The following is a 13666-nucleotide window of genomic DNA, read 5'->3' on the forward strand; positions in this document are numbered from 1 at the left end:
CTGCACACATGGTGGTGGAACCACCTGAGGCAGGCATCACTCCCAGCCCAATCCCTGAACTCTCCTCCTCCCTCCTCTCCTCCCCCCCAGATTCTTTCTCCAGTTACATTTACCCCAAAACAAAAAATAGAGTTTATTGGTTCAAAACAAAAGGTCTGCTTTACTGAATCAGCAGAGGAAGGGGAGAGGAAAAGAGGGGGCAGAGTAAGGGAGAGGTAGGGATGAAAGGCACACTGGGACAATGCACAGGACCCTTGTGAGGAGGTCCAGAGGAGAGTGTGACTGGGGTCCTTGTGTGAAACTCTTCCTCAGTGCCTCTTGGATGTGCACAGCCCCCGATGGGCCTGCCGGATGGCAGCCATGCATGGCAGCTCAAAGGCCCTTCCACGCTGCTCGGCCTCTGCCCCTTATCCTGGCAGGAACACGTCCCCCTTGTTCTCACATATATTGTGCAGGACACAACAGACAACCATCAGTTGGGGGACATTCCTCTTGCCAGGTCAAGGCAAGTGAGGAGGCAGCAGAACCTCCCTTTCAGATGCCTGCTGAGCCTGGCATTAAAACATTCTTTGCTTTGGTCCAGGTGTCCCATGTAGGGCTTCATCTATGAGAGGAGCAGAGGGCAGGCTGCATCCCATACAATGCACATCATCATGTCCACGTCCCCAAACCTGATAGTGTGGTTGGGGAAAAAAGTGCCAGCATGAATCTTCTTTTAGAGGCTGGAGTTGCAGAAGATGTGGGTGTCATGCACTTTCCCTGACCACCCAAAACTGATGTCTTTTAACTGGCCTCAGTGGTCCATGAGGGTCTGTAGCATGATTGAAAAGTACCTCTTGTGGTACATATATTCAGAGGACTTGTGGTCAGGGGTCCAGATGGGGATATGGGTGCTGTCAGTGGCCTCCCCGCAGTTTGGGAAGACCATAACAGTAAAGACAAGCCAGTGAATCAGGATGGTATTGAGGGCCCTCACCACCTGTCGGAGCAAACAGAGATTCACAGGATTACCAGGGTCCTCAAGGCCACACACACTCATCAACTACAAGAGGACCAACACCCTTCTTACCGCATCCCCCATCAGGGCATTGTGAAGGCAGGACTGAAAACCCTTCTAGGGAGCCTCCACCACTCCTCCCCCTTTCCCGCGGGAACCTCATTCCAGCAGTTCGCCACCCTCCTGGGACAATAGCAAGAGAGAGCCATACCTGCATGACTATGACCTCAAAGGTCAATCTCCCCAAGCCAAACTGGCTCCCAATGGAGCAGTAGCTGTCCTGCAGCTGTCCTGAGTTTCCATAGAATAATGGCAACCTGCTTCTGCAGAGGGATGGCGGCGGGTCACATGTGAGGATAGGGGTGAGCCACTCCCACAGCTCCAGGAAGGTGTCCTTCTAAAAGCAGAAACTCTGGAGCCACTTCTGGTTGTCCCACCACTCCCAGGTGTCCAGTTGTCAGAAGCAGTGGTGCAAGGTGTGCAGGGGAGGGTGGGTGTGGTTGAACTGCATGAGCAGCATGTGGAGAGAGGAGAAGAGGTGCCCCACAATGAGCTGGGAGTCTTGTTCCTGAAGAGCTATTAGGGCAGCCTTCAGAAACTGTAGCAGGAGGTGTGGTATAGGGTCTAAAAGCTGTCCGCTGCTCGAAGGCAGCTCTGGATCCATGGCTGGGAATGCTGAGTCCATGGCTATGGTGTCTGCAAAGGCAACCAGAGCACACAGTGAAAAGGCTTTGCTATCCCTTCAGGAGGTAGGCAAAGGAGAGGAGCCTGAGATATGACTATATGGGGGGGGGGTCCCTTTAAGCTCCAGCCTCAGACAGCCTCAGGCCACAGCTCCAGGAAGTAACCTCTGTCCTGATGCCCTGCCTGAAATGCTTCTGGGTGGTCTTAAAAGCAAGTTAGCATCCAATGACTGTGGACGTTCTATTTCAAAATAGCTCAGCGCTATTTCGATGGGCATTTGCTGTGTAGATGCATTATTTCAAAATAATCTGATGAAGGATCAGAAGGTACTCTCTTCCTGGATGTGGGGGAGATGTGAAGCCAGGAGTTAGAAGATTTGTGGTTCAGTCTTTCCTCTTCTAACTGCTCTGAACAATGCAATGTACAACAAGTAATCTGAATATAGATTCCTTCCTTCTCTCTGTCACTAGTCTGTTCCAGGAACATCCGTACTACATGCTGCTGCTTTCTCATGATTTGTAGCAAAACCTTATCTGAGCCCACAGAAACATATCAATCATTATGTAAAATGTTTTCTTCCACACAAAAGAGAGTCATGCAAGCTACAAATACATTCCCCCATTCACCTTTTCTGTAGACTAAGTGCCACATATTCATGCTGATTTTAACTGACCATTTTTATTGTAGGACCAGAGTACTCAGGGATGATGCCTGCAGGTGCATCCTGATTTCATGCCCAAATGAAGCAATCAAAAACCCCGTAACAGCACAAAGAAGTAAAGTGAGCCAGATGCAAGCTTAATTATTAAACCACGGGGTGCAAGCTAAAGACCTTGAATAGGCTGGTGAGTCAGAGTTCAAATCTTTGGCAAACAGGCCACTTCCTTGAAATGCTAAATGAAAACTGTCTTTGTATTGGTCCCACGTTCTCTTAGTATGTGAAAATGTATGTCAAGGCAAGCCAAATTTCTTGCATTTTGACTGAAACTCAGTCATTATGGGATTAACTATAAGGCAGCTTGAAGCCAAGCCAAACCCCTCTAATTTTTGTAATGCTGGGTGTTTCATTATTCTTCTGTGAAGCAGATCTTACTCCAATTTTCTTGAAAATTCATTCATTTAGGGGTATATTCAGACTTCAGTACTACACCTGGGAAATGAGAAGTATGTACTTGATGACAAAAATCTTTGTAACCTTTCCATCAAGTAATTTGTATGGCAGTCATCATAGCCATACCTTCATACTTATGACTCAGGGTATATCTACACTACAATGTTAGTTCGAACTAACGAACATTAGTTTGAACTAACATTCATAGCCGCTACACTAGCGCTCCGCTAGTTCGAATTTGAATCGAACTAGCGGAGCTCTTAGTTCGAACTAGGAAAACCTCATTTTACGAGGATTAAGCCTAGTTCGAACTTACTAGTTCGAATTAAGGGGTGTGTAGACCCTTAATTCGAACTAGTGGGAGGCTAGCCCTCCCCAGGTTTCCCTGGTGGCCACTCTGGCCAACACCAGGGAAACTCTATGCCCCCCTCCCGGCCCCGGACCCCTTAAAGGGGCACGGGATGGCTACGGTGCCCATGCCAGGTGCAAGCCTGCCAGCACCCAGCCAGCAGACCCTGTATCTGGCACGGCACAGAGCCACCCACCCGATGTCCCCCAGCCCACCCCCTCTTCCCGGGACCAGGCTGGCGGCTCCCAGGAGCTTGCCCTGGACCGCAAGAGGCGGGCACCTTCCTGGGCTAGTGCGGACATCGTGGACCTCATCCACGACCTCCGCACTAGGCACAGGAAAGTGGCTGTCTAGGGCAGGAGAGCTGCCAGCCTGGCCACCCAGGAGCAGGTGTGCATGAAAATCAAGGGAGTCCACTGAGACCCCCGACCCTGAGCCCTGAGCTTACAATGGCCGTCCTGGGTCAGACCAAAGGTCCATCTAGCCCAGTAGCCTGTCTGCCGACAGCAGCCAACCCTAGGGACCCTGGAGGGGATGGACTGAAGACAGTGACTCTTGGGCCATTTGTCTCGTGCCATCCCTCTCCAGCCTTCCACAATCCTTGGGCAATCACGAGGAGTAACGGTAGTTCGGAATAGGAACCTAGTCCGAACTACCTAGTTCGAGCCCGTGTAGCCGCGCTGCACGGGGTTCGAAGCAGCGGGGATTTAAAAATGGCGGCTCCCCGCTTATGCTAATGAAGCCCGGGAAATTCAAATCCCGGGCTTCAGTAGCAAGTGCGGTATGCATACATTACCCTCCTAGTTCGAACGAGGAGGGTAGTGTAGACATACCCTTATTTCATAATATGTTGCTGTCTACATAGCATCAAATTTTGAAATAAACCGTTAATCTGAAATGTCCCTTAATCCTTGTGGAATGAGGTTTACAGGGACATTAGAATAGCGTGCCTGTTATTTTGAAATAAAGGGCATACTGTCAAGACATGGAATAGCTATTTTGCGATACCAGAAGTATCCTGAAATAGCACCACAGTGCAGATGTACCCTCTTTCTCCATCCATGTCCCTCACAGCCTGCGGCTGGGGGTGGCTGCGCAGCCCTAAACCAATGGTCGGGATCCCAGAGGGGTGCAGCAGCCCAGACCCTGGGGCTGGTATTAAAGTACCTGGGCCAAAATTGGTCTCCCTTGGGATAGCAAATTCTCTAGTTTGTCATCAGTTGGATCCAAAGGGTGCCAGATAAAATAATTACAGGTTGAACCTCTCTTATCTGATAAAAACAATGAGTGATCCTATGACACCCTAGAGACTAACCAAAATATACAGAATCATGAACTTTTGTGGGCAAAACCCACTTCTTCAGATGTACTGGAGTGATCAGATGAATTGGATTATTTTATCTGATTTTAATAATGTAAGCAGGTTAATAAATTTAAACACATTAAAGAAATCTCTTGCAATATTCACCTATGGAGCATCTACATAGCACCCTAAACTTGAAATAAGATACGTAATATGAGCTACATAAATTGCATATCTTATTTTGAAACTATTTCAAAATAACTTATTTTGAAATTTGGCACATCTACACAGCACCACACTTTGAAATAATGCGCTACTTCGAGCCATCTCTTAATCCTTGTGCAACGAGGTTTACTGGGATGGTGAAATATTTTGAAAAAATATTTTGAAATAATGGGCAGCTTGTGTGGACATGGGGTAGCTATTTCGGGATACCTGCAGTATCCCAAAATAGCTGTGCAGTATAGACATACCCCTAGAAATCAAGCCAGAAATTTCACACTCTCTCTCTCTCTCTCTCTCTGTACCGCCTTTCATATGGTCATTTAGAAGCAGGATATAATATTTCCCTACAGTGTATGCATACAGTATGTCTAAATAGTCCTCTTTCTTTACAGATTGTAGAGAACATATTAAGAAGCTGTATTGCTAAATTAGGAAAAAATTCTCTCCCTTTCCATAAAACCTAACTTAATGGACTCAGAAAATACTTCTGTTATTTGACAACAAGTCAGATGATGTATTCGTATGAGATGATAACAATGACGTACTTTCCATTCCAGCACTAACTCAGGAAGGCATTAAACAGCATCAACTAAACTTAGACATTCTCAGATCAACAGGTCTGCATAACCTGTGTTCAAAAGATGTAAAAAAAAAAAAGAGAATATCTTTGGATCATTACAGTCGATATTCAATACCTTTGGGAACACAGGAAATTCTAGAGGACTAGAAGAATGCTCATGTTATACCTTTTGCAAAGAGTAAACATTATGACTTGAGTAATTATAGATCTGTTAGCATGACATCAATACTAGGCAAAATAATAGAGTGTCTGATAGAGGGACTTGATTAATAAAGAATTAAAGGAGGTTAATGTATTGAATGCCAATCCAACTCTGATGTATGGAAAATAGATTATGTCAAACTAAATTAGATGTAGCTGAAACAAAAAACAGGACTATGTAGCACTTTAAAGACTAACAAGATGGTTTATTAGGTGTTGAGCTGTCGTGGGCCAGACCCACTTCCTCAGCTAAAAAATAGTGGAAGAAAATTGTCACAACCATATATACCAAAGGATACAATTTAAAAAAATGAACAAATATGAAAAGGACAAATGAAATTTCAGAACAGAAGGGGGATGGGGGGGAAGGTAAATGTCTGTGAGCTAATTATATTAGAGGTGATAATTGGGGAAGCTATCTTTGTAATGAGTAAGATAATTAATGTCTGTTTAAGCTTAGATGTAAAGTGTCGAATTTAAGCATGAATGACAGTTCAGAGGATTCTCTTTCAAGTGTAGTCTTAAAAGGTCTTTGAAGCAGGATGCAGGTAATCAAGTCGTTGAGACAATGTCCTTTCTGCTTGAAATGGCAAGAAACTGTTTTTTTCTTTGTGATCCTGTCTAATATCTGTTTTGTGGGCTATTACAAAGATAGCTTCCCCAATTATTACCTCTAATCTCTAATATCATTAGCTCACAGACATTTACCTTTCCACCCCCCCCCCCCCCCCCCCCATTCCCCTTCTGTTCAGAAATTTGATTTGTCCCTTTCATATGTGTTCATTTTTTTGAATTGTATCCTTTGGTTGTGACAATTTTCTTCCACTATTTTTTAGCTGAGGAAGTGGGTGGCCCACGAAAGCTCATCACCTAATAAACCATCTTGTTAGTCTTTAAAGTGCTACATAGTTCTGTTTTTTGTTTCACCTACAGCAAACTAACACAGCTACATTTCTATCACTAAAGTAGATGTAATACTTACTTTATTTATTTTAAATTATACATTCAGTGGATAAAGGCAAGTGTATTAACATAATATATTTGGACTTTTGTAAAGTATTGTACTTGGATCTGCATGGGATTTTTAATAGTTTACTAGAATGGTACATTATCAGTGTAGACTCATATCTACCTGAATGTCACCTCAACACAGAAGGCTTTTCTCCTGCAAAATGATTACTTTATCAAGCTTTTATGCAACCAGAAGATTGATATCCTTGCTACAGGAGACTCTCTTACTGGATAATGTAAAAGCTTTAAAAATGTGATTTTGGGACGCCGTTTAGCAGAGGTGTAGGCAAAAGAGCCTCCATGGGCCAGATCTGGCCTGCCAAGCCAGTTGATCCAGCCTGCAGCCTCCCTGCTGCACCCCCACCCTCAGGCTAATCGAGACCTGGGGATGGGGGATCACACAAAGTCTCCTCCTCTCCACCCGGGGCACGTGGCACCAGAGGGAACCACCATCTGTTTTGAACACTATCAGACACTTTTTTTAAATAGCTGACAGTTCTCTCTAGGTGATAGTGGGAGTGGGGAAAGTCTTCACGTGTTCCCCCACCCCTAGGCCAATCAGGATCTGTTGGCAGGGGGGCATGGGAAGTGTCCTGGACCTGCTTCTTCCCCCTGAGGCCCTGCCCCTTCCTGGATGGCCTGGGGCCACTTAAGAAATTTGTGAGGTGGCCCCCCTTCAAAAATTATTGTTCAGTCCTGATTTAGCAGCAAACCAATACCACCCAAATATAGACTGGCAATGTCTGAGACATAAGAACTCTGCTTCATGGACCTGAATATTCAACACCATATGCCACAGCAATGACAATTTTTGAGCTGATTTTCACCAAAGTATAAAAGCCATAAAACTCTACCTGCTCCGTACTGGATTAAAATTGTCACAAGAGAGTTGACAACCTGGCTTTCCCTCCTTGTTAATGTCTTAATGTATTAATTCCTCTGAAGGGAAACAGCAATAATATGAGAATATGACTGGGTAATAATTAGTGGATGACAGACTTGGACATTGACCTTTAATGTTGCTCTCTAAGTTCACCGTACAAAAGATGCTGGTCAATGAAACATGAGCTTTGAGTAGAACACTGACCATTAAGGGTCAATTAAATTAGACATATAATTAGGGGAATATTGAGTAGGAATAGAGAGGTCATATTACCTCTGTATTTAGTACTGATGTGACTGCTACTTAGATTCTGTGTAGAATTCTTGTGTCCACACTTGAAGGAGTTGAAAAATTCAGGTTCAGAGAAGAGCTAAACAAATGATTAAAGGATTGAAAATTATGTCTCAGAGTGAAAGACTAAAGAAGCTCAATCTAATTAAGAGAAAATAAAGGTGTAACTTGATCACAGTGTTTAAGTAGTTACAATAATTTGATAACAGACAGCTCTTCAAACTTGCTGATTTAAGTATAACCATAGCCAAGAGCTGAAAGTTGAAGCTGGATAGATTTAAACTAGAAATAAATTGACTTATGAGGAGAGGCCGAGGGACTTGGGTCTGTTTAGTCTGCAGAAGCGAAGAGTGAGGGGGGATTTGATAGCAGCCTTCAACTTCCTGAAGGGAGGTTCCAAAGAGGATGGAGAGAGGCTGTTCTCAGTAGTGACAGATGGCAGAACAAGGAGCAATGGTCTCAAGTTGTGGTGGGAGAAGGCCAGGTTGGATATTAGGAAAAACTATTTCACTAGGAGGGTAGTGAAGTACTGGAATGGGTTACCTAGGGAAGTAGTGGAGTGTCCATCCCTAGAGGTGTTTAAGTCTCGGCTTGACAAAGCCCTGGCCGGGTTGATTTAGTTGGGATTGGTCCTGCCTAGAGCAGGGGGCTAGACTTGATGACCTTCTGAGGTCTCTTCCAGTTCTATGATTCTATGATTCTATGCATGTTTTTAACAGTGACAGTAATTAATAATTGGAACGAATTTCCAAGCGTGATGGTGGATTTGCCATCAAAGGACATTTTTAAATCAAAATTGGACGCACAGCATTCTGATGTAGTCCAACAATAGTCTTGAATTAAATTTGATTCTGTTTTGATAGAACTGGACGATCTCATTAGTAATTGGACCGGATAAAGTCTTCTGGCTTCATAAAATATTACATCTCTGACCAATTAAAAGGCTGGACATTTAGTTACCCTGCCTTAGGGTGAGATTCTGATTTTTTTCTCTTTCTTTTCTTCTTTTCTTGCACCTTTGCACTTCTGGATTCTATCTGTGACCAGAAATCTGTGTGACACAATATGGCAAGAGCATTGTATTTCTCACTGGGAATAGAAACAAAATTGCTAGAAATCTCATGAGTGGTCTTATTTTTTCAGATTTACAGATAAGAGTAATAGGATTCATCCACAAAAGGAAAATGACGCATTGTTAATGAACCTCAACCATAGTACCCACTGCTGTCTCATGCAGGGTTGCAGATGTTTTGTCAGCCATGTAAAGAGATGGGGTGCTGGTGTGAAACCAGTCATGGCTACTGTGTCATTTTAATCAAGGAATTTGAGTATCCTAAATAATCAAGCTCTCTGGTTGCTGACTCACAGCTGTATAAAGCCCTGGCCTGCCTGGTAGCCCCGCCCCCTGACTAAGGCTCACAACTTTCAGCTGCTGGCCACAGCACACACTCCTTCAAACAAGCAAACTTGCAAACAAGCAAACAAACAAGCAGACCAACCAACCAACCAACCAACCAGACAAACACAAGCTCAGCACACAGCAAGTAACCCCCCCACATACGAACACACAGTACAGACAGCCACTTACCTCGAGGATCCCTTATTTACTCCTCCTTTACCTGGAGAACTCCCTCTCAAAACTACCGGATTGCTGCTCCTGTTCACAAGTCTAACATCAGTACCGGTCAAATTAGTCGAAACAATAGTAAAGAATAAAATGTCAGGCACATAGAAGAATATAATTTGTTGGACAAAAGTCAACATGGTTTCTATAAAGGGAAATCATGTCTTACTAATCTATTAGAGTTCTTTGAAGGGGTTAACAAACATGCAGACTTAGATTTTCAGAAAACCTTTGACAAGGTCCCTCACCAAAGGCTCTTGTGTAAATTATATTGTCATGGGATAAGAGAGAAGGTCCTTTCATGGATTGAGAACTGGTTGAAAGACTGGCAACAAGGGTAGGAATAAATGGTAAATTTTCAGAATGGAGAGGGGTAACTAGTTGTGTCCCCCAAGAATCAGTCCTGGGACCAGTCCTGTTCAACTTACTCATAAATGATCTGAAGAAAGGGGTAAGCAATGAGGTGGTAAAGTTTGCTTATGATACTAAACTGTTTAAGATAGTCAAGGCAGAATCAGACTGTGAAGAACTTCAAAAAGATCTCACCAAACTGAGTGATTGGGCAACAAAATGGCAAATGAAATTTAATGTGAGTAAGTGTAAAGTAATGCACATTGGAAAAAATAACCCCAACTATACATACAGTATGATGGGGGCTAATTTGGCTACGACAAATCAGGAAAGAGATCTTGGAGTTATGGATAGTTCTCTGAAAACTTCCACACAGTGTGCAGTGGCAGTCAAAAAGGCAAATAGGATGTTAGGAATTATTAAGAAAGGGATAGAAAATAAGACAGAATATCTTACTGCCCCTGTATACAACTATGGTACGCCCACATCTTGAATACTGTGTACAGATGTGGTTTCATCACCTCAAAAAAGATATTTTGGCCTTGGAAAGGGTTCAGAAAAGGGCAACTAAAATGATTAGGGGTTTGGAACGGGTCCCATAGGAAGAGAAGCTAAAGTGACCGGGACTTTTCAGTTAGAAAAGAGGAGACCGAGGGGGGTATGATAGAGGTATATAAAATCATGAGTGGTGTGGAGAGGGTGAATAAAGAAAAGTTATATATTAGTTCCCATAATAGAAGAACTAGAGGTCACCAAGTGAAATTAATGGGTAGCAGGTTTAAAACTAATAAAAGAAAGTGATAGAAATGTAGCCGTGTTAGTCTGTTTAGTAAAAGAAAGTTCTTCTTCACACTGTGCATAGTAAACCTGTGGAACTCCTTGCCAGAAGAGGCTGTGAAGGCTAGGACCATAACAGAGTTTAAAGAGAAGCTAGATAATTTCATGGAGGTTAGGTCTATAAAAGGCTATTATCCAGGAGATAGAAATGGTGTCCCTGGCCTCTGTTTGTCAGAGGCTGGAGATGGATGGCACGAGACAAATTGCTTGATCATTGTCTTCGGTCCACCCCCTCTGGAGCACTGGTGCTGGCCACTGTCAGCAGACAGGCTATTGGGCTAGATGGACCTTTGGTCTGACCCAGTACGACCATTCTTATGTTCTTATGTTCTTAATCACTGAGGTCTTGATCAAACAACCATTGAAAACCAGACCTGAGATAATCATCTGAACCAGCACAAGCCTCAGCCCCGTTAAGGCTTTTTTCATCACTCTTACTAATTAATGTCTGATACACAGAAATTGTTACTAGGTATGGTCCAAATATATGAGATGCTTTAATGTTTGGCATGCACATTTTTCTATTTATTTGGCTATGCATTTGTAACTTCGTTTTAAAAAACAGTCACAACACGTAATCATGTTGGTACATTTCTATTACCATTTATAAAGCTGCTGATTATCTAAATTAAGTAATTATATAAAGAAATTCACACCGAATCAAAATATCTTTAGACTGCAATACCTAATTTTCTTGAAACAGAAAATGAAAAAGCAAGCTGGTAGTACAGTGGTAAAAAGAGTATTTCCACTACCCATGGCATTGTAACAGCCTCTGCATCTATCACTTCTAAAATTTACTGGAGAACAGACAGAACGTAATCAGAAAAAATGAATATGTTTCGATCGCCTATAGAAAGTCATTACATACTCTCACTTGCCTGCTGAAAATCTAGGCACTCGAACAGTAGTTTACAATTAATGTGCTGTAGTGATATACTGCTGGGCTGGAGTGAGGGACAGGTTTTATTTTACTGACTCTAAATATAATGACGCTTGAGTGTTGTATCATGGGGAGAGGGGGCATAGGCAGAGCCATAAAGACAATACACAACTGTAGCTCACTGCTTTGTACTCACAGAAACTCACAGATTTTCAAATTTAATTACATAATAATATGCCCAGAGTACCATACAAGATGTATAATTCTACAGACACATACATACATTACCCATTACAGTCTTCTGTCTGTGAACTTCGTTATGGTTTGAATAGTAATAAGGAAACCACATTAGTAACATAAAATTATTCTTCCATAATAAGGGATATGCCCTGTCCTGTATTGTGATGCTGGACAAATGGAAAGAGCAAAGGAAATTCCTTTCAACTCTATCATCTCTTCCTCCTGCAGTGGGGCAGGAGGGTAGGCTTCCCACTGGGGCTGTGTCTAGACTGCAGGCTTCTTTCGAAAGAGCCTCTTTCGAAAGCATCTTTCGAAAGAGGCTCTTTCGAAAGAGCGCGTCTAGACTACAATGCGCGGCTCGAAAGATCGATCCGCTATTTCGAAAAAGAGCGTCCAGACTGCCGGACGCTCTTTCGAAATTGAAAGCCACCCGGAACTGCTTCTGCCAGGGCATGGGGGCAGCATTTCCTTCCGGGTGCTGCCTGCCTGCCCTTTGCAGAGACGCGTGGTGAGAGGGACACTCCTGAACACCCGTTGCTCTGCTCCTGCAGCTGCCTTTGCTGTCCCTTGAGGAATTTGGCAAGGCATTGCAGTGCTGGTTTGGAGTGCTCAGCTTCCTGGGACACCCCAGCAGCTTTTTTCTTTTGAGGTTTTTCTGTTTGCAGACCCTTATTTGTGGCATGGAGCCAGAGCTGCCCCTGGGCAGGCGATGGCCCCACACCACCATACTGCAGCTGTTGCTGCATCTTCGTGAGACAATCATGAGGCTCCTTCCCGAGCTGGACCCAGACCAGAGGGACGAGGGGTTCCCCCGTCTGGCAGCCACACTGCCCTTGCCTCCGAACTTTTTCGTGGACAGGCGTGTTTGGAGGTTTGACACCAGCTCTGACTGGTGGGACCGGCTCGTGATGGAGATCTGGGATGACCAAGACTGGCTACGCAACTTCCGCATGAGAAAGACCACTTTCCAGGAGCTGTGTACCTGGCTCGCCCCTTCTCTGCAACGGCAAGACACCCACCTGCGGCCCGCCATCCCCCTGGAAAAGAGGGTCGCCATTGCCCTCTGGAAGCTGGCAACCCCCGACAGCTACCGCTCCATGGGACACCAATTTGGAGTGGGGAGATCTACTGTCGGGGCCGTCTTGATGGAGGTAAGTCATTGTCTGGGGACAGTCACAGTTTGGGGTGGGGGGAAGGGAGACTGTCAGGAAGGGCCAAGTGGAGTGGGAGTGGGAGTGGGAGTGGGAGGGAGCTCCTCCACTCACCCTGAATTGTGGGGGGGGGGGTTCTGAGGAGGAGATTCCCGGGCTGTTTGAGAGGGAAGGTGGGCGGTGGGTTCTCCTCCTAAGACATAAGGCACCCCTTGTAACACTTTGTTGTCTGTCTCGTTCTGCAGGTGGTGAGGGCCATCAATTCGGAGCTGCTCAACAGGCTCATCTGTCTACCGGATCTGGACAGCGTCATGGCCGGCTTTGCTGCCCCCGGCTTCCCCAATTGCGGAGGAGCGCTCGATGGGACACACATTGCCATCCGTGCACCGCCCCATCGAGCAGCCCAATTCATAAACAGAAAGGGCTACTTTTCTATAGTCCTCCAGGCCCTGGTCGACCATCGTGGACAGTTTTCGGACATTTGTGTTGGGTGGTCAGGGCGGGCACACGATGCCCGCATCTTCAGGAACTCGTACCTGTACCGGAGGCTTCAGAAAGGAACATTTTTCCCCCATCGCCAGTTTGCGGTTGGGGATGTGCACATGCCGGTGTGCATAGTGGCTGATGCCGCCTATCCCCTGATGCCGTGGCTGATGAAGCCCTACACCGGCCAGCTGGATGCGAGCAAGGAGCAGTTTAATGCTCGCCTTAACCGGGCTTGCAACCAGGTGGAATGTGCGTTTGGCCGTTTAAAGGGCAGATTCCGGTGCTTGCTCACACGCCTCGACATGGGGGAGACCAACATCCCCGAGGTGGTGGCCGCGTGTTGCGTCCTCCATAACCTCGTGGAGAGGAAAGGGGAGGCCTTCCTACCAGGGTGGGGGAGAGCTGCTGATGCCCAGGAGAGGCTCTTTGCCCAGCCCCGGACAGCTGCCATCCGCCAGG

The 13666-nt window shown here is 45.1% G+C and overlaps 1 protein-coding gene across 1 annotated transcript in view; it reads left to right on the forward strand.

Annotated features, from left to right (window-relative positions):
- The window catches only part of LOC142830641 (uncharacterized), a 32874-nt gene that overhangs the window by 1115 nt on the left and 18093 nt on the right, over window positions 1–13666 (forward strand). The window contains exons 3-4 of the mRNA XM_075937118.1: window positions 12122–12721; window positions 12967–13329. Of these exons, the coding sequence (XP_075793233.1) occupies window positions 12122–12721; window positions 12967–13329 (963 nt within the window). The remainder of the gene's footprint in view (window positions 1–12121; window positions 12722–12966; window positions 13330–13666) is intronic.

This window comes from Pelodiscus sinensis, chromosome 9 (assembly GCF_049634645.1).
Source record: "Pelodiscus sinensis isolate JC-2024 chromosome 9, ASM4963464v1, whole genome shotgun sequence".
NCBI lineage: Eukaryota > Metazoa > Chordata > Testudines > Trionychidae > Pelodiscus > Pelodiscus sinensis.